This window comes from Astatotilapia calliptera, chromosome 20, assembly GCF_900246225.1.
Source record: "Astatotilapia calliptera chromosome 20, fAstCal1.2, whole genome shotgun sequence".
Lineage (NCBI taxonomy): Eukaryota > Metazoa > Chordata > Actinopteri > Cichliformes > Cichlidae > Astatotilapia > Astatotilapia calliptera.
The window spans coordinates 14,047,002-14,067,548 of record NC_039321.1 but is presented as its reverse complement, the minus strand read 5'-3'; the positions used below and the strand labels follow the sequence as shown (position 1 = coordinate 14,067,548).

General features: G+C 41.1%; 1 protein-coding gene across 1 annotated transcript; it reads left to right on the top strand.

Annotated features, from left to right (window-relative positions):
- Positions 1-206: 206 nt before the first annotated feature.
- LOC113013193 (probable UDP-sugar transporter protein SLC35A5) lies at positions 207-18,552 on the top strand. Its single transcript, XM_026153906.1, has 3 exons — positions 207-1,032; positions 16,789-17,057; positions 17,681-18,552. Exons 1-3 carry the CDS (start codon positions 945-947, stop codon positions 17,747-17,749), a joined length of 426 nt encoding a protein of 141 aa, XP_026009691.1. The 5' UTR covers positions 207-944; the 3' UTR covers positions 17,750-18,552.
- Positions 18,553-20,547: the final 1,995 nt, after the last annotated feature.

The window sequence follows — 20,547 nt, the reverse complement described above, 5'->3', positions numbered from 1 at the left end:
GAAGCAGCTGATGAGGATCAAGAGCTCTTACATTCTCACACAAGGCTGAAATAGTGGACATGGATGAGAAGGGAGACACACACACACACACACACCTTGAGCAACCCCTCACTTTTTCAGATTTTGCCAGGGAAATGGAAAATAGGTTTTTATTTAAATGTACAAACATACATGAAAATACAGCAAAAATAGAATTTGTACATTTCAAATGAGCTTTATTGTAAATATTTTGCATGGCCACCTTTATTATTTGTCAAAGAACAATTCAAAAAACCCTCATGGAACTGAGTTCTTGGGGCTGGTTAACCTTAAATTGTGGCCCACCATTGGATCCAGCCCTGGGTCCATGGGGCCTGTTCGGGCACAGCACACAAAAATAACATAGTTTTGCCACCCTGTGGATCCACCACCCATGGGTGCAAGCACTGTGGTTGGGTGCAATGTTTCTCTATAGAGACTTCAGTGCCCACAATGTTATTGGAAATCTGTGCAGTGAGTGAGTGAGTGAGTGAGTCCCATCCCAGGGGAGGGTGGGGTAAATAAAGTCATAATGGGCCATGTTCAGGACCAATTCGGAGGAATCCAGCTCATCTGTACCTGTCACGGCAGTGGGACCAGGGGTGTTGTGAAGCAGTAGAGCAGTATCAGAGCACCAAAAGGGCTGTGGCTTTGGCAATTGTAGAATCATGGGTGTGAGCACCATGTTTGGATGAGATTCACCCTCGCATCTCAACATTGACACTGACATTGTGGGGCTGTCAAATTTAACAAACAAATGTAACAAATCTAAGCATGTTTTCAGCAGGTGTTGGATTCAACCCCTTGTCTCTAACATTCTTGATTTATATTGACAGGATTGCAAGGCATTTCCAGGTTGAGAAGGGTGTGGAAGAGTAGAGCGCAATCTTCAGCATGCACTGGTGCAGTTTGCAACAGAGTGTGAAATGTCTGGGATGAGAGTCAGCACACCCAAGAGTCTGAGGCCATGGTTCTTTGCCAGAAAAAGAGTGGAATGGTCTCTCTGGGTCAGAGGTGAGAGGCCTCCTTAATCAAGGGAGTTCAAGTGTCTTATTCATGAGTAATGAGTAACGGAGTACAGGTTGGACTGGCAGATTGGTGTGGCATCAACTGTAATGTGAGCATTGTACTGGATTGCCATAGTGAAGAGGAAGCTGAGCTGAAAGGCAAAGCATTCAATTTACCAGTCCCTCTACATCACAAGAGTTTTCTCTGTAGGATGGCTGGGTTCGGCTTTAGAAGAAGGTTAGGGAGCTCAGACATCCAGAAAGATTTCAGAAGAAAGCTGTTTCTGCGTGTGAAAAAGAGCCTGGGCACCTCCTTTTGGAAATGTTCCAGGCACATCTAACTTGGAAGAGACCAGATCTCCAACCCTACTGGCTGAAATGTACCACTAAACCATGACAGAGTTCCAGTTTTTAAAAAAAAAAAAAAAAAAAAAAAAATACAACTCCCTGTAAACAACTACTATTACACCTGACCTTTTCTGAAAATATTTTTTTTATAATTCCAAATTTGAACTCATTACTTCATAAGACCTATTGCCTCTGATTGCCTCACCTTGAGGCAACAACTGTTGCCTCAAGGTGAGGCTCTAAATGGGTGATATGGTACTACAAGGTCATTAAGATAAGATGGGGCCTGATTATTAAATACCTTTATGTGAGGAGCCAATGAAGAGGAGCCAATATAGGATAAATCTGCTCTCTCTTTCTAGTCCCTGTCAGTACTCTTGCTGCAGCATTTTGGATTAACTGAAGGCTTTTCAGGGAGTTTTTAGGACATCCTGATAATAATGAATTACAGTAGTCCAGCCTGGAAGTAAAACATGCATGAATTAGTTTTTCAGCATCACCCTGAGACAGGATATTTCTAATTTTAGAGATATAGTACAAATAAAGCAGTCCTACATATTTGTTTAATATGGGTATGGAAGGACATATCCTGGTCAAAAATGACTCCAATGTTCCTCACAGTGTTACTGGAGGCCAAGGTAATGCCATCCAGAGTAAGAATCTGGTTAGATACAGTATTTCTAAAATGTTCAGGGCTGAATACAATAACCTCAGTTTTATCTGAATTTAGAAGCAGAAAAATAGAGGCCATCCAGGTCTTTATGACCTTCCTGCAGTTTAAATAATTGGTGTGTGTTATGGATGATAGATAAAGTTGGGTGTTATCTGCATAGCGTATGTATGTATTAATAGCTCTAACCTTAATCCTACTATTGATCTTGTTTTTAATGTGTCTCTCTTACTTTTTGGATCTTACTGTGACTCTATCCTGGGCATAGATATATTTGGCTGTGACTGACCTTTTTGCTTCTTCATGATGGTCCCCATTGGCCTGTTGGGTACCTATGTACCTGGAGCTGTGCTACACGTATGCTATCGCACCTTCTGTGAACTTCATCCCTTTGGTTTGGATCACCTACAGTTAACTGATGTCTTGCTCACTCCTGGTGTATAGTTTCATGACATCCTTGTACAGGAGTGGCTGAGGGTTATTCCACTCATTTCACTCCTGAAACGATATCTTTATCCGCTCTTAATGAACTGGCTTAGAAGGTTGAGGTCTATCCAGGCTACGTCCACATGTAGATGGTTCTTTTTTCTCTTTTTTTTTTTTTTTTTTTTTTTTAAAACGCAGCTTTTTCTATGTGTTTGGACCTTTTGTCCACACGTAAACAGCATTTTGGATCACTGAAAACTGAGATTTTTAAAAACTCCTGCCAGGGTGGAGATTTTTTGCATTTACATGTGGACAAGGAAAACTGAGATTTAGTCACGCAATGTCAAAGGTGTGCGCCACATTATTGTTTACATGAGATGAATTTCAACAATGGTGGATATAGACAAAATACTGTTGCTGTTAATCTTACAATCTACAGTTTTTACACGCTTACATATCAAAACACAGTTACTGTCCCTCCATTTACAAAGACAGAGGCGTCAGAGTGAACTTTGGACGTGGCTTCTACATTCAGCACAGACACTTTCACAACCCAAATCCTGATGCCAACGCTGTCGTTGGGTTTGAATACATAATTAAATCATGTATTCTGCATGGATTTTGTCCATTTTTGAGTTTTGAGTCTACACTAGCCATATTTCACAGCACTGTGACTTATGATTATGAATCACTCAGACTAATGTAAAATTTTCAGTTTCTTTCTTAATTGAATAAACTCTGGCCAAGAGAGCCAGTGAGACAAAATTCAAAATACTGTCTTTACTTTTTAACATTTGAAATGATACAGAAGCTTGAAAAGTAACACAAAATTAGCTGTGTTTCCAGAAAAAACACAAAAACTTTTCAGAAGTACTTAAGGTTTTGTGAGGGCACAAAACCCTGTTTAAGCTTCTAGACTTCTGATTGGCCAACATTTCTATACGGTTAGGATTTGCCATGTTCTTGACAGCGTTTGACTTTATTTTTTGCGTTTACATGTAGATGGAGATATTTTTCAAAACTGCATGTGTGGATGGGATTTAAAGTAAAAAAAAAAAGAAAACTGAAAATATCTGTTTCAAAAATACGCGCGTAGGTGTGGACGTAGCCCCAGAAGAGCAGTGGGGACAGTACATCTTGGTATTTTCAATTGAATTAAATTTTAATCATACAGTGCTAAATCATAACAACCGTTACCTCAAGATTCTTTGTATTATCGCGAGTGATGGGAGAAGGGAGCCGGAGATCGACAGACGGATTGGGGCTGCAGTAATGCAGACGCTGCACCGGTTCGTCGTGGTGAAGAGGGAGCTGAGTGTAAAAGCGAAGCTCTCAATTTACCGGTCGATCTACGTCCCTACCCTCACCTATGGCCACGAGCTGTGGGTAGTGACCCAAAGAATGAGATCGCGGATACAAGCGGCAGAAATGAGCTTCCTCCGAAGGGTGGCTGGCCTCTCCCTTAGAGATCGGGTGAGAGGTTCGGCCATCCGGGAGGGGCTCAGAGTAGAGCAGCTACTGCTCCACATCGAAAGGAGCCAGCTGAGGTGGTTCGGGCATCTGACAAGGATGCCCCTGGGCGCCTCCTGGGTGAGGTGTTCCAGGCATGTCCCACCGGGAGGAGGCCCCGGGGCAGACCCAGGACACGCTGGAGAGATTATATCTCTTGGCTGGCCTGGGAACGCCTTGGTGTTCCCCTGGATAAGCTGGAGGAGGTGGCTGGGGAGAGGGAGGTCTGGGCCTCTTTGCTTAGGCTGCTGCCCCCACGACCCGGCCTCGGATAAAGCGGATGAAGATGGATGGATTGTCCTCTTCACAGGGTCAGTGTGCTGTCCTGTGACAGCCCTGAAGGTGGTGTAAGAACTAAAACTCCATCATTCATCTGAATCATCATAATTCATCTTCTGATACTTAATATCTATGATACATTTCTTTTGAGCCAAAGTAAACCAAATTATAATCTGGCAAACACACACCCAGTGCTAATGAGCTATTGTTGCCAACCTGAGCAGCTCAGAATCTTCTTTGTCATCCTTGGTAGGAGTTGATTTGACTCCACTTTTCTTGGCTCGGGGGCATCCAGACAAACTGGCACAGAGGAAGAAAGTGGACCACACAGAAAAGACAAAGCTTTGCTTAAACATAGGCTAAATAAAATTCTTTAAAAGAATGATCTCAAAAAGTAAAAAAGTCATTTGTATATTTTGAAACATGTAAGCTAATATGGGTGAGGCTGATTCTGTTTAATGTGCATTTTAACAGTTTACAAGGACTCAGTACATTTACAGTGAGTTTATGTGAACATTATATTCTGTTAGCTTAATGTTTGTCACTCAATGTCAGCTTCTGTCTTAGTGAGACTGGTGGACTGTGTAAGCAGTAGGGACCAAGGAAATAAGTCTACACACAGACTTTTTTTTTTTTTATTATTGCCAAAGTGTGACATAAATACACTGAGTAACTGATGTAGTCTGTAACGAATATGTGATTAGAGAGGCAAACTCTCACCTGCGATGTGAAGCATAGTTTCCAGTGATGTGGCCTGATCCATCACAACCTGGAGTTGGACACCTGAGACAAACACACCCACACCTATCTGTGTGTGCGTATGTGTGGTCGATTTTCATGGTGGAGTTGGTCAAAGACCTCCCAGGCAATGAAGCATGTGGTGCAATCCAATTAGGCTGTCAGTAGTACTTCAGGTCTCCCAGCCCTTTGCCACACCTTTTGCCAGACAGGAGGAGACACCAGGTGTTGCTGTGGATAACAATATCATCCAAGTAAGCAGCAGCAAAGTCAGAGCAGTCATGTAATACCTGATCCATCAGCCGTTGGAAATTTGCTGGAGCTCCATGTAGTCCAAATGGTAAGACTGTAAATTGGAAAAGCCCCCATGGTGTTCTGAATGCTGTGAACTCTCTGGACCGTTGAGTGAGTGGGACCTGCCAGTAACCCTTACACAGATCTATTGTGGTCAGGTACCTTGCTTTTCCCAGACGTTCAAGTAGATCATCAATTCTTGGTGTCGGGTAGGAGTCAAACATGGATATGGAGTTCAGGTACCTGAAATCAATGCAGAACCTCATACTCTCATCCTTTTTGGGTACCAAGACCACAGGGTTGCACCATTCACTCTTAGATCTTTCGATGATCCCTAGGGATAACATCAAATCAATTTCCTTCTTCAATGAAGGCAGCAGACGTTCCGGGATCCTGTAACTTAATCGTCTCACAGAGGCACCTTCTCGTACCACAATATCATGTTCGACAATGTCAGTTCTCCCTGGATTCTCTTGAAAGACTGCTGATTTACACATTTCTCTCACCTGCTGCTGCTTGTCCTCTGGGAGATGGCTGAGATCATAATCCAGAGAGCCAGCAGGTGGTAGATATTGCTCATCTGCTTCATCTTCTTCAGGCACTCGCCGTATGAGCATTGCATCTGCCTTGTGTTCAATACGCTCCACCCACTCCTTCAGAAGGTTTATATGCAAGACCTTGCTTGAGCGCAACTGCCCTGGGGTGGACACCTCATATGTGGTGGGTCCCAGCTTCCTCATGACTTCAAATGGCCCCTGCCACTTTGCCAACAATTTGTTGTTGTCACTGGGGAGGAGCACGAGCACCTTTTGTCCTGGCTCAAACGCACGCTGACGAGCAGATTTATCATACCAAGACTTCTGCTGCTGCTGGGCCTCCACCATATGTGATTGAGCAAGTTCACTCATTTTCTCCAACCGTTCTCTCATCTGAATGACATAAGACAAAATGTTCTTGGGTCCCTCCTCCGCCTTGTCTCCCTCCCAGATCTCCTTTAACAGAGTTAGAGGGCCGCAAACCTCATAACCATACAACAGCTCAAAAGGTGAAAAACCTGTGGAGGCTTGGGGGACTTCTCTATAAGCAAAGAGTAGATATGGCAGCCATTGATCCCAATCGTTACCACTGTCGTTGACAAACTTCCTGAGCATCTGTTTCAATGTCTGGTTAAACCGTTCTGTCAGCCCATCAGTTTGAGGGTGGTATGGTGAAGTTCTCAGACTCCGGATACCCAACAACTGATAAACTTGCTTTAACAAAGTAGACATGAAGTTAGTGCCTTGATCAGTTAGTATTTCTCGTGCAAAGAACTGCACTAAACAAAATGCAATGGGCTTGGCCTTTATAGATTTTAAAGGGAACACCTCAGGATATTTTGTGGCATAATCTGTTACAACAAGCATGTAACGATTTCCTGCTTTGCTCCTCTCAACAGGCCCTATTCATCCATTCCAAGACGCTCAAAAGGAGTGCCGATGACAGGGAGAGGTTGGAGTGGAGCTCTATGGGGGATTTTAGCAGATGTTATCTGACACTGTGGGCAACTTTTACAAAACTGAGCCACATCTTTGCTAAGACCAGGCCAGTAGAAATGATGTTTGATGCGAGCTGTGGTCTTGTGTTTACCAAGGTGGCCAGCCCACGGAATAGAATGCCCTAAGGTGAGAATGGCGTTTCTAACCTTCTGGGGAACCACCAGCTGCAGCACCGACCCCTGCTGACGATAGAGAATGTCATTTTGCAAGATGTACTCACTGTTAAGAACCTGCTCCACTCCAGCTTCCTTTTCTTTGGCCTTCCGGAAAAGAGATATTAAAGATTGATCAGATTTTTGGAGTTCAGCAATTTCAGTTGGAATATTAAACCCTAGGGGTGACGGTGTTGGCTCGGCGTCTGTTAGTGTATCCACAGGTGAAAATTTGAATTTCTCCTGCCTTCTTTGTCTGCGGGTCTTCCGTGGCTTCACCACAGTTGTCTCAAACTCCTCATTAAAAAAAGGCAGGGCACTCAGGATCTCAGAGTGGGTACTGACTTGCTTAGCCTGAGCTCTGGTAACAGCTACATTACACTCCTCAGTCTGCTCAGACTCCAACAAATCAAAAAGCACAGGAAGGTCACGCCCTAACACGACAGAGTAAGGCAAACTGTTCACAACACCCACATTCAGCAGATACATCTGGTCCTGAACTTTAATGTAGATGTCAGCTGTCGGATATCTTTTCTCATCTCCATGGACAAAACAGATTGAAATTGTATCACTGGTGCGAACAATATTAGGTGGGGCAAAATCTGAGTGAATAAGAGACCGAGAACTGCCAGAGTCAAGAAGGGCATTGAGTAGAACCCCATTCACTTCAATCTGACTCATTTTGATGGATTTGTCACTCTCCTGCTCAGGATCAGCATTAGAACGAGGGGCAAAGCACATTTGCACCATTTTAGCAGAATTTCTTGGGCACATAGGTTTTGTATGGCCCTCTAATCCACAAAGATAACAAATGAGCTTCTTACCAGAGGCCTTTGGTGGTCTAGTGATAGACTGAGAGGTCTTACTGGTGCTTGTATTTGCTGAATCCAGATGGTTTTGCTGAGATATCTTCCGGGTGTCCCTCGATGCCTTCCATGCATTATGGCTCCATGCTTGCCCCTTCTTTCTGGCAGCAACAAAAACATCAGCTAACCGAGCCGCTTCCATTGCTGAACCAGGGTTGTGTTCTCTGATCCAAACCTGAAGCTCAGGAGATAACATTCTGAGAAACTGCTCCAAGATTATAGTTTCACCAATGTCATGAATAGTTTTACCCTTTGGCTGGATCCATTTCCCATAAAGCTCCTTCAGTCTCGCATATAGCTCACGAGGGCTTTCATCTGGTTGAACGTCCAGGGATCTGAATCTTTGCCTATATGTTTCAGGGTTAATGTCATATTTTGGCAGAATAGCTGATTTCACTTTATCATAGTCTAATGAATCATCAATGTCCATGTGAACATAGGCACCTCTAGCTTTACCAGTAAGCAAGGGTATCAAATGAAAAACCCAATCTGATTTCTGCCATCGATAAGCTGTAGCCATACGTTCAAATGTGATCAGGAAATGTTCAATATCATCAGCTTCAGTTAATCTTTCCAATCTGCCCTCTATTTGTAGGGGAAACTGAAATGCTGGTGAAATGGCTGGATTGGAATTAGTCATAACTGGTTCAGCCTGGGCCTGCTGAGCAGAGGAAGAAGGATGAATATCAAACTCTAATGATTCAGAGCGAGCTTCTGCAGAATCTGATGGTGCTGTTCTGACTTGGATTTCTGACTGCAGAAGTCTAAACTGATGTTGAAAGGCTTTAAATCGCTGTTCTTGTCGTGCATTTAACTCACTCTGTTTTGCATCCCGGACATCCTGTTGTTCCATGTGAGCATGTAGCATATTGACTAGATCAGACAAAGTAGGCTCCTTTTCCACTCTCTCCACAACTTCAGTGACTCCTGAGGCTCCATTTTCCTCCTCTTCGCAGGTTTGCTGAGCAGATCCCTTTTTCTTTTCATTCTTGCCACCACGATGCATTCTTCTTCCTCATGGGGAAAACAGAAGAAAGAAAAAAAAAAAGACCTGTGTCCAATACTGGATGATCCCACTGCTGCCACCAATTGTCAGGGACCAAGCAGTAAAGCATAAAGGACACAGGTGGTTTTAATTCAAAAAATGGGTTTTATTGACCCAAAAATATGAAAATATATATTTAACAAAGCCAAAACTTAAACAGGCAGACCAATAAAAGAGGTCAGCTCAATAAACTCAAGATAATAATTAACAGAACCTCAAACAAACATATGACAAACTGACCTGCTGAAATGACACACAGGGGGACTTAAATACTGGTTTAGCTAAACCAAATGACACACACGGGGGAAAATAAGATGGCTGCCATATAACCAACTAATACAAAACATTTAAACAAACATGAAACACCCCCCAGGCAATGAAGCATGTGGTGCAATCCAATTAGGCTGTCAGTAGTACTTGAGGTCTCCCAGCCCTTTGCCACACCTTTTGCCAGACAGGAGGAGACACCAACCCCCAGGTAACTCAAACAAAGAAAGATGTATTAATATAACATAAAACAGAACTTTGACCTTGCAAGGTTAATATGTGTGCACGCCATATAAACATTGGAAGGTGTGATGGAAAAATGAATACATTTAATAAAGAAACGATATTGAACAATAAGTAGAATATTTTAAAGTAGTGACTGTAAATTAAACTAAAGTGAACAGCGGGTGGTGAGGTGTGGAGCTTACCATGTGTGGCATGCCATCACAAAGTGACACTGTACAATAAATTGTACAGAGGTGCTTACCTGTTTGTTGACTAGTTTAAAATTAATCAACAATAAATTATTTGTCCTGATGTGAGTCTTTAGAACATTTCAGTACTCTGTCTTGGAAAACAAAGTCTTTCCTTATTGGAGCCGCACCAACTTTAGGTCACTTCCTTCTGCTCCACACTGCCAGCTGCTCAGTGATTCAGAATGGTGTAATGCTCAACTTCCCAACTCGAAACCTATCCAGTTGATCAAAATTTGAAGTCCAGAAAAAAAAGCACTAATTTCATGTTTGACTAATGAGTTTGGCAGGCACGTCTGTTGGATCACTGATGGCTGTGTCTTTTAATTTCTCTTATAGCTGCATTCATTACTGTAGTGCTGATGTCTTTCTTTAAAGAAACTGTTTGAGATTTTAGGGAATTTTGCTTATTTGCTTCCTTGCTGCAAGTAGGATGAAGAGATTGATCCCATTCTCGAGTTTGTTTGGGAAATATATTAAGTTACAGCTATTGGCCAGTTAGCTTAGCATAAAGCTGGCTGATAGTTGTATTTGACAGAAAACTCAGTTAATTACTGAGGAGATATTTAGATTATTACAGAAAGGAGGCAACATCAATTAATTACTGAGGTAATGCTAAATCAGAAATTAAATCACATATCATGCTTCATCTGTTGGAGCCATTTTTTGGCTGGGTGCAGAGAAGTCCATGCTATCTGCTTATCAGGAAGTGGCTGTGTTTGAAATATAATAGGCTAATAAGCAACTGTTCCAGATGCCCATAGTCTGACATTTGAATTCATCTGTATTTTGGCAAGAAATCAAATAAGCACTTTGGCCAAAATGTTAAACCTGTCCTCACACTTAGCGATGGTGCTCTGAGTACTGACATTTCCCTCTGGCCAAAGCTCGAAGCCTGGAGTTTTGCCAGGTGAAAGAGCCTCTTATGAACTGTCAATATTATGTCATGCTATTACGTCTCACCAGCAGCCGCCTCCTGTTTTCAAAGTAATCCAGAAAGGAGGCAAGGGCACCCTTTGGTGGTGGCGTTGGCTTTTTAGTGGGCTTTGGATAGTCCACTTTGACGCCTTCTTTCCATTTTTCTTTCCCCCAATCTTTCCCTCCTTTCCTGGCTTTCCTCTTCTGTCGGCTTTCTTGGCACCCTTGTCATTCGGTTTCTTCTTCTTGTCATGCTTATCGTGCTTTCCCTTCCTGGTAGGAGTGATAACAGTGATGACTTCTGACTCCTCTGGATTGCTTGCTGTTGGCTTGCTAGGCTCATACTTGTCTTCATACTCGTTAGTCAACACCAGCGCACAAAAGCAGATATTATTTTTCATTTTCTTCACTGATTCAAACATTGTGAGAATGATTTGGTCTTGAGCTGGTGTCGTGGTAAACTTTTCTTTGTACACACAAAAAATGATGGTGAAATGAGTTATGGATCAGCGGCCTTTTTGTGGTGGGTTTTCTGGTTGTCATTGTAGTTGCTCTGGTTGTTGTAGTAGTCGCAGTGGTGGTCGTGGGCTGGGTTGAAACCCAAGTTAGTAAAAATAAAACAAGCCATTAGTAGGATCAAGAAATTGAAAGCCAAAATTGTGTTTCTACAAGAAACTCATATGCTAGGCAGTGAGACAAATAGAATCAAACACAGATGGCCAGGTCAAATTTTATCACCTCCTTACTCCAATTCTAGGGGCGTTATGATAATGATACACAAATCCATACCTTTTCATGTTGAGCATGTGCTTCAGGATTCTAATGGACGTTTTTTTTTAATACTACAAGGTAACCTACTATCTACTAGACTAAATTTAATTAATACTTATGGCCCAAATGAAGATAATCCACATTTTTATAGCAATTTATTTCTTAAAATTTCAGATTTACAAGGTAAATGTATAATTGCTGGGGATTGCAATTTGCTTTGAACCCACAGAAGGATAAATCGTCAGGCATGGATAACACTTACAATAGAACACTAAAGGTGATCAAACAATTTATGAAGGAGTTCAATATAACCGACATATGGCGCGATCAAAATCCAACCAAATTACAATATTCTTGCTGGTCAGGTACACACAAAGTGTATTCCAGAATAGACTACTTTTTGGTATCAACTGAGCTGGCTCCTTATACAAAAGATATAGTATACAGTATAAGGAAATAATAATATCTGACCATGCAGCCGTTACTTTGACTTTCATAGAGTCAAAACTGATTAAAACTCGAATTGAATGGAGGTTTCAATTGAAGTGGATGCAAGACAAACAGTTTCTTGAGTTTTAGGCAAGCAAATTAATGAATACTTTGAGCACAATTCAAATCAAACATCGGCAAGTGTGAGATGGGACGCCTTCAAGGCATACTTAAGAGGGCAAATTATAAGCTATACTAGTAAGAAAACAAGAGAACGAAACCAAAAGATAAAATATCTGGAATAAAAAAATAAAAATGTTAGAAGAGACCAGCTTTCAATCAGGCCAGAATAAGGAGGACAATGTCAAAGAATTATTACTATTGAGAACGCAATATAACGAAATGACAAGCGAAAAAGCAGCTGTACATTTATTGAGATTAAAGTAACAATCCTATGACCAAGGTGAAAAACCCAGCAAACTCCTGGCTTAGCGTATAAAACAGCAGCAATCTGAAAGGGCAATTACCAAACTTGAAACTTCAAATGGAAATATCATAATAGACCCAATCGAGATAAACAATGCATTTAAAGTTTTTTATGAAACGCTATATAATTCAGAATGCAACAATGAGGGTGCCCGCAGGATTCACCATTATCTCCACTTTTATTCCTTTTAGCTATTGAACCTCTGGCAATAGCGGTTAGAACCAGTGGACAAATACAAGGTGTTAAGATTGGTAGAAAGGAGCATAGAATTGCGTTATTTGCTGATGATGTCATATTATTTTTAAAGCAACTAAAAACTTCTGTGTCTGCTGTAAAGGATTTAATAGACCAGTTTGGGGCCTTCTCAGGGTATAAAGTAAATGTAACAAAATCATCATTAATGTTACTTAAACAAGAGCTTTACTGTTAATTCTGAATTCACTCATCTAGGCATTAAAATAAAAGATGTGGTGGTACTTAAATATAATACAATTCTACAGAAAATTTCCAAAGATCTGGAGCGTTGGATAAGTTTACCACTATCTATAAGTGTTCTTAAAATAAATGTATTACCTAAACTCTTGTATATGTTTCAGAATGTCCCACTGGCTCCTCCTGCTGGATTGTTTACCAAACTAGCGTCATTAATCAGAGAGTTTATTTGGAACAAGAAGCATCCCCGCATTTGTTTGTCTTTGTTGTATCTTGCCTTTGATACAGGGGGGTTGAAATGCCCCAACTTTTACTGGTACTATTTGGCTATTCATCTAAGGACAATAATGTTTTATTTTTCATGGAAGCAAATTCTCTTAAAATGCCATTAAACTTGTACTTATACTCTGCACAGCCAAAACAATTAAAGAAAGAAACAAATAATCCTATAGTCCGAAATATGATTGAAGTTTGGTTTACAATAAAAGAAATTTTGAATATTAAGAATAATCTCTCTCATTTTAGTCCTATTTGGGGAAAATGCCTTATTTGCACCAGGAAATATGGACGCAGGGTTCCAGGGTTGGGCAGAAAAAGGTGTTAGGAAAGTGGGTGATCTTTTTTGTGATGGAATAATGGTTCCATTTGAGGATTTAGCCTCAAAATTTCAAATCCTCCAAAAACACTTCTTTAAGCATTTACAGATTTGAAGCTTCATTTCTTCCATGCAAAATCAGTCTCTCAACCTTCCCCAGTTAACTAATTTAGAGGAGTTAATGGTGGAGGGAAAAAAAGTGGTAACAAAGGCTTAATTTCAACATTCTATAACTGGATTGTCTCTGCCTCCCCAGAAACATCAGTTTCTAAGTTATAATCTTGGAGAAATGACCTAAATATTAATATTTCTGAGGAGACATGGAAGTCAATTTGCTTAAAATGACCCCAGGTATTTAAACTCATTTACCTTTAATACCTTTACTCCTTGCATATTTCAGATGAGCTGACCATCTGATGTAAAAGAATACATATTTTGGTCAAGGCATTGAAACCGAGGACAATTTTGACCTTTTCCGTGGCCAGTGGTCAGTGAAAACACTAAAAACAAGTGCAAGAACATACATTACATACTTTTCTCTTGCGCAACTGGTATGTCACTTTTTGTAGATGCTCCACCTCCTTTTTCAAATCCTGTTTAGTTTCTCTTATTGTGGCTCCGGCACTACCGGCACCCTCACCCTGACCTGGGCTCACCATCTGTTTATGGTACAAATTAAATATGTTTTGTTCATGATGGAGTAAATGATTATATATGAAAGAAGTCCAAACAATCAAAACTCTTACCAAGGGAATCAGGGCACACATTGTTACTGCTACACTGGAAGAGCATTCTGTCTAAAAGCTCCTCTGTTCCTGATGACTGCTGCTCTTGCTGGGAAGCATGTATAATGTAAACAGAATTGGTCCTAGCACTGAACCCTGTGGAACTCCATAATTAACCTCAGTGTGTGAAGAGGACTCACCATTTACATGCACAAATTAATTAATTATCGGAAATAATTAATTACATAAATATTTACAACAAATGTAATTAATTAATTAATTATTGACACATTTAATTATTTATTTATTTATTTATTTATTTCACATTTTAATTAATTATTGCCACATTTAAATAATTATTTAATTGTGTATTTAATTAATTCATTTTGGCACAGTTGACTCCTTCAGGTCTCACCATGAAATAATTTTATCTGTCAACCTCACCCATCAAACTCAGGAGGCGGGGTTAACACTGATCGAGTCAAAACCATTGCTTTGGCCTGGTGGCCATTGTTTTTAGCACACAACAACCGGCATGTGGAAACTAACAGAACTGAACTTTGAAAAACCCTGTTTGTGTGTCACCAAATACTGTTTTAATATTTTTTTTAGCGAGAATGTAGTGATTTAATCTTCATATGTCTGGTCGGTTTGTCAAGATACAGCCTCTTTGCAAAAGTGCTTCGATGATTTTGGAGATGTCTGCCCAGGATAGACCCGTTCGCCTCGCAAGCAATCAAGTTGTTATTACCACTGACAAAGCGCAGGCCCTGGTACACAGCTGTAATAACCCCCGCTGACACTGACTTCTTTTACTGAGGTTATATTTATCGGGGTTTTATTTCCTGATGTTCAGTCGCCAATTCTGAATTATAACTAACATTAAAAACATGTTTAAGGAGGAGAGAGAGCAAATAAATTTGATTAACAGCTGATCTTTGGGTTTTTGTTCAGTAATCAGCGTGACCTGCGTATAAACGTATAAATGAGATAATGTTGGTGTTTCCGTCATGTAGTAACTGCTTGCTTTAACTGTACAAAGGTTGTTCGACACTATGAAACACATACAGACTTCATGATGTTCGGCTAATATTTTTATTGTGAATAGTAATCATGAGGGTAAACGGCCCTGTACACCACGGAGCGAGGTCAGCATATCCACGATATTGTCAGCTCTATGAGTTAACAGTTTCCCAGCTGACTAGTCTAACTGACATGTACGAATATGTCACGGGTCATATCAATATGATTTTACAGAAGATCATCCTTATTACTGCCAACTATTCCAGAGACATGAAAATCTACAGCATAAAGAACAAAAAAATATAGCAGTCTAACGCAACACTGTAACAGAGATGAACCGTCAGTTTGTCGCAGATCAAAGTGGAATGAAAGTGATTGGTTGAACAGGTGTTCGTGATCTGTGTTTTCTGCATTTTCATCAGCGTACGAGACTCAGCAGCAGATTAGAATAACAGTTACACATTTAATAAATCACCAAATGAATACACGCAAGAAACGAGCAAACCTGTTCAATCCGAGAATTTGAGTTTGTGTTCCCTCAGCTGCAGACTCGCTGCTGTTTAAATGTTTGAGAGGAAGATTAGATATAAAGAAAACGTCAAACATAGACTCAGTCTGCGTTCACATTTGATATGAGGCCAGGAGGGATAATGGCTGTGTCCTGTTTGAAGATCATATATGTAAAATTGTTGTCTGACCTCCGTCGATCCAGCCGCTCAGAGTCCGTGGTTACCATGGTTACTGCATAAGCACCTATAATGTAAACAGCTGACACAGCGGAAACCTACCGGGAGCATGGGTGTTTATGTTTTTCATTGCAAAAGAACTGTCTGTCTATGTTTCAGTGCCCTGGTCTGCCGCAGTTTCCACCAGCCCCACTCCAGTCTCAGCAGTTTAGTGACCTGACTGTTCCATTTTTAACTTTTGGTGTTTCTGCCTATCACAAGATTGATAACTTCAGTCAGCACTGTAGTGCATCATTCTCACATCAGAGGGACATTTGAATACTGTTTTATACAGCATATGACTGGAAGATGAATATCAAGCAGGCATAAGTGTGATGTTGATTGAACTGAGATCTCCTACTGTCATTTCTGTTGCTGGAGATGTCCACTCTAATTTAATTTAATTTAATTTAATTAGTTTGCTGCTTTGAATTATATGCAAACATGTCCATGTGGATTATATAAGTTTCTTGAGGAAGAGAAAATATGTTCATCAAAAGAAGACAGTTGAGGTACTCGGGGCATCTAACCAGGATTCCTCCTGGACTCCTTGGTAGGTGAGATGTTTTTGGCCATGTCCTACTGGGAGGAGGTCTCAGCGGGCTTGGGGAATACTGTGTCCTCCAGGATGAGCTGGAAGGCATGGCTGGGTTGAAGGAAGTCTGTCAAATTGATAAGCAGAGGAAGTGGTGCAGCACCTGGTTCTGTTTGTAGAAGCTCAGATGTAGGGGCAGCCAATCAGATGAAAGCTGGCGTAAATAGAGGAGGGGTTGGGGTGGGGGCTCCAAAAGACTGTAGCATGCAAAACCACTACTTTGTACAATTTCTGTCGTCTACAGACAAAATCATCTTAACTTGTGATCTTGTAAGCTGCTGGTACTTGAGTTGTTTTATGCCTTTGAACAGAGCCTGGTGGGTATTTGGTCCTGCTTCTGGCATCAGTGCTAAGTTACACTAATCCAGCTGCTGGGTGTAATTTGTTATTAACCGGACTAGTTCATTTATCTATCTCTAGTATGCATTTGAAGAACTCATAATCTTCTGTGTTCTCCCTAGCTGCCCTGGGCTTATCCGTGGCCTTCATCTTAAAATTCAGAGACAACATGTTCCATGTGCTGACTGGCCAGTTCACTACTGTTCTGGTCACAGGCCTCTCCCTCTTCCTCTTTGACTTCCACCCTTCGCTGGACTTCTTCCTCCAGGCACCCACGGTCCTGCTGGCCATCTTTATCTACAATGCCAGCTGGCCCAAGGACCTGGAATATAGCCTGCAGCGGGAGAAACTACGGGTCATCAACGGGGAAGTGTTTGAGAGGTCAAGAGGGGTAGGAGACAAACCACAAATCCTCAGTAGTCACGCACACAAGCCCACACACTCCTTTTCCTCACACAACTTCGCTCACCTAACCCCGATGTATATCCACTTCCTCTACTCCCGCCCACATACCAAGTGCTCTGCAGGAAACTTGGCTCTTGTTTCTCTGTAATGTCATTTCTTGAGTGCAAGAGGAAACCTGATTCCCAGCTATGAAAATAGCATCCAGGCTCATGCTGGAGCCTTACGTCATAGAATTCCTTTAGTAGTCAAGTGTTTTTTGATGGAAGAAGCTATTTAACAATACAGTAGTCTGTGGGGATACTATCCTGGAATTCTTTTCATCCCCAGCGTCCTGTTCTGTATTGAAGAAACCCTGTAAATCAGGTGAAATGCCAGGTTTCAGGTGTTTGTTTCTTTGCTAGAGCACTAACAAAAATACCCTCTCCGTTGGCAGCCGTGGCTTTAAAATGCACGGTACTTCCCCGGTGTTTTTCGGGGAGTAAATACTGCCCTCCACTTTCTGAAGACAGAAAAAAGATGTGCACAGTGCCTCAATGTCTGCAGATTTGTCCACTGGATTTGATCACTTGTTCATTCATTCTGATGCCTTGTCTCTTTTTTGTGTTGCAGGACAGTGAGGAGCTCGAGCTCCTGACAAAGGCAAATGCAGACAGTGTTTCTGATGAAGAGTCCTTGTAGTAATGACAGAGCTCACTCCCAAGTATCCAGAGGATACTCTGCATCTTTCCTGCTGCTGATATCGAACTGGACAATTGACTGGATGGAACATGGTCACAGATTGTCTGTGAAAGCATTTATTTGAACAGTGATAAGCAGGTAAACGGTGAAAGATACTGTTGATAGATTATATGATAGACTCCTAGAATTAAAAACAAAGTGTTTAATAACAGAATTAGCGAAATGTGTATATTTTGGAAACGTGCCTGTCTGTGGATGACTGCTGTCATTCATATGGGGGAAAGTACCAGCAACGCTGTTTGTTGGAAAATAAGTGATACTTTTGGATTCATTATGGATTCCTTTTATGGACAGTGTATTTCTTTACATGATTCCTGTTGTACATGCTGCTATTTGACTGCTTGCTGGTGCTGGACGTCTAAGGACCAGAAACTGCAGTTTCAGGATTGTTTTGATAATAGATTTGTTTGAAATTGTGGTGATTTTGAATCTTTATCCACACTATGATGAATTCAGTTTGTATTGTACTGTGGAAGAGGCAGTTTATTTTTTTATTTGTTTATTTTCTGAGCCAGAATAAGTGGCATTGACATAATTGCCACTAATGCCTGACTTTCTGTCAGCACCACAAACTCCCTGCCTCTCTTACTTGGGGCTTGAATATTTTCTTGTTAAACTGTAAAATAACATTGTCTAAAGATTGTTGTTTGTGCCATTAAAATCCTCACGTGTAAATGCATTTTCTTGTAAAATAAATGGCAAGTTGTTTTACTTCTGTGCAAGTAATGCAATTTAATACAATCGCTGATGTCTTGTCATAAATTTGTGCATTTATTTAAATACTGAGGTTTTCTGGAGGAAGACCTAAAGGGTACTAGCTGCTCTAACTCCATGTTTTTCTTCTATTACTTTGCACATGCTTGATAGCTGTTTTAGCTCCCTATCAGTTCCTTTAAGCCAACTCTTAGATATTTTACCCACCTGCTGAATAACAGTGTTCCACACCCACTAACATTATACAGATCCAAGAGAAAAGAGACTGTAACGCAGTCTGATGTCTAAGCTTTAACCCTTGTGTGGTGTTCATATTTTTGTTACTCAGCCAGTGTTCATGGGTCTGGTGGACCCACTAGAGTTTTGGCTTTCCAAATTAACACTATCAAACAATTTTATGTTAAATTACTCAACAGATGTTTACTTCATCCCAATTACAAGCCATATGAACAGCAAAGATGGTTAATTTTTTTCCCTTTCCCTTTGTTAGATCACATTTATGAATTAATGTGCTTCTTGTTTTTTTTTTGTTTTTTTTATAAAATGTTATAAAAAAAATAAATCAGTTATAATCAAGTGGAGTGCGTGGAAAGACACAACACATTTACACGTGAAGCAATATGTTTCACAACTAAATGGGATCAGCTGCTCATCAATGGTGACATTAGGCCCAGGGTTGTAAAACAGGGGGAGGTGGTGCACACACTTATCCCACACTGTCCTGATGGCAGCTAGCTTGTCTCTCTGCCGTCGAGCTGGTCTGTCGTCTCGGTTATCAAAACGGATAATCCTGGAAATTTTGTGGAAGTTTTCCAGAGACATTGATGCACGGAAAGGTTCTTGCCAGTTTCTGCATCCCACAGGGGTTCTGTGGATTCCCCTTCGGACCTGAAAACTCCTGCAAGGATAAGAACCCCAAAGTAGGCCTTTGGGGTTCTTAGATGAATTTGTTCCATCTCCTTCCACCTCTCTCCAAAAACACACCTTCCTTCTAGATTACTGCAATCCAGAATAATTTTCTGGATGGAATCTGGGATGAAAAGCTCAAATGAAGACTTGATGTCCTGCACATGAGTAACTGTCAGCCGTGTTGGCCCTGGCCAGTAGCAGCTCTGCAGGGTGGCTCATTTCTTGGGCAAGAAGACCATTCAATTTCACCAGTTATTGACATCCATATTTCTTCACTTGCTGTCTGGTGGGCTTGTTCTGGTCCTGGAGCTGGCAGCAGATGGGGTGCTCGTCTTCGTTTTGTTACTAAATGGTGCTCAACCTCATCCTCTTCTTCAAAGTCCCTGTCAGACTCTGAATTTTCAGAAATGTGAAATATTCTGAAACCTCTTTGTCAACATCATCATCCGAAGCCCCTCTCTTTTCCAAAATCAATTGGATGGCCCTCACAGCAGATAATCTTTTGCCATCTTGATCAGTTGTGATAAAGAACCACACTGGCAAAGTCTTATTTATAGTATTATGCCCCTAATTTGCAGGTAATTTGCAGACAATCTGCTACGCAGCAAAAAGCAAGACACAAGGCTCTGGTTTACTCATGCATGAGGGAGATCTGCCTGGAGCCAAGTGTCGTCCCACCACTTGACCTCTGTCAGACTCTCAGCCAGGCTCCCCATAGCACTCCTTTTATTGTGGTTACATGAATATGCATAGGGTCATTAACATATAGCATCTTACATAGGTATACATGTGAACAAAGAATACTGTGTGTGTGTGTGTGTGTGTGTGTGGTCAAAAGGGTCATATAACATAAAAGCACGAAGGCAAACATCCCATCCTTGGTCAGGAAGAGGGTAGACTAGACTAGACTAGGGCCAAAATACCAGCTACTGTGTGTGCAAACCTGGTAAAGACCTATAGTAAACGTTTGACCTCTGTTATTGCCAACAAAGGTTATGTTACAAAGTACTGAGTTGTATTTTTGTTATTGACCAAATACTTATTATCCACCCTGATTTACGAATAAATTCTTTACAAATCCTACCATGTGAATTCATGGATTTTTTTTTCACATT

Bases quoted from the DNA above. Each gene is read 5' to 3' on its own strand.
- LOC113013193 (XM_026153906.1), top strand. From the start codon at position 945: ATGTCTGGGATGAGAGTCAGCACACCCAAGAGTCTGAGGCCATGGTTC. The intron at 1,033-16,788 runs GTGAGAGGCCTC...TGTTCTCCCTAG, and splicing joins ATGGTCTCTCTGGGTCAGAG to CTGCCCTGGGCTTATCCGTG. The intron at 17,058-17,680 runs GTAGGAGACAAA...TTTGTGTTGCAG, and splicing joins TGTTTGAGAGGTCAAGAGGG to GACAGTGAGGAGCTCGAGCT.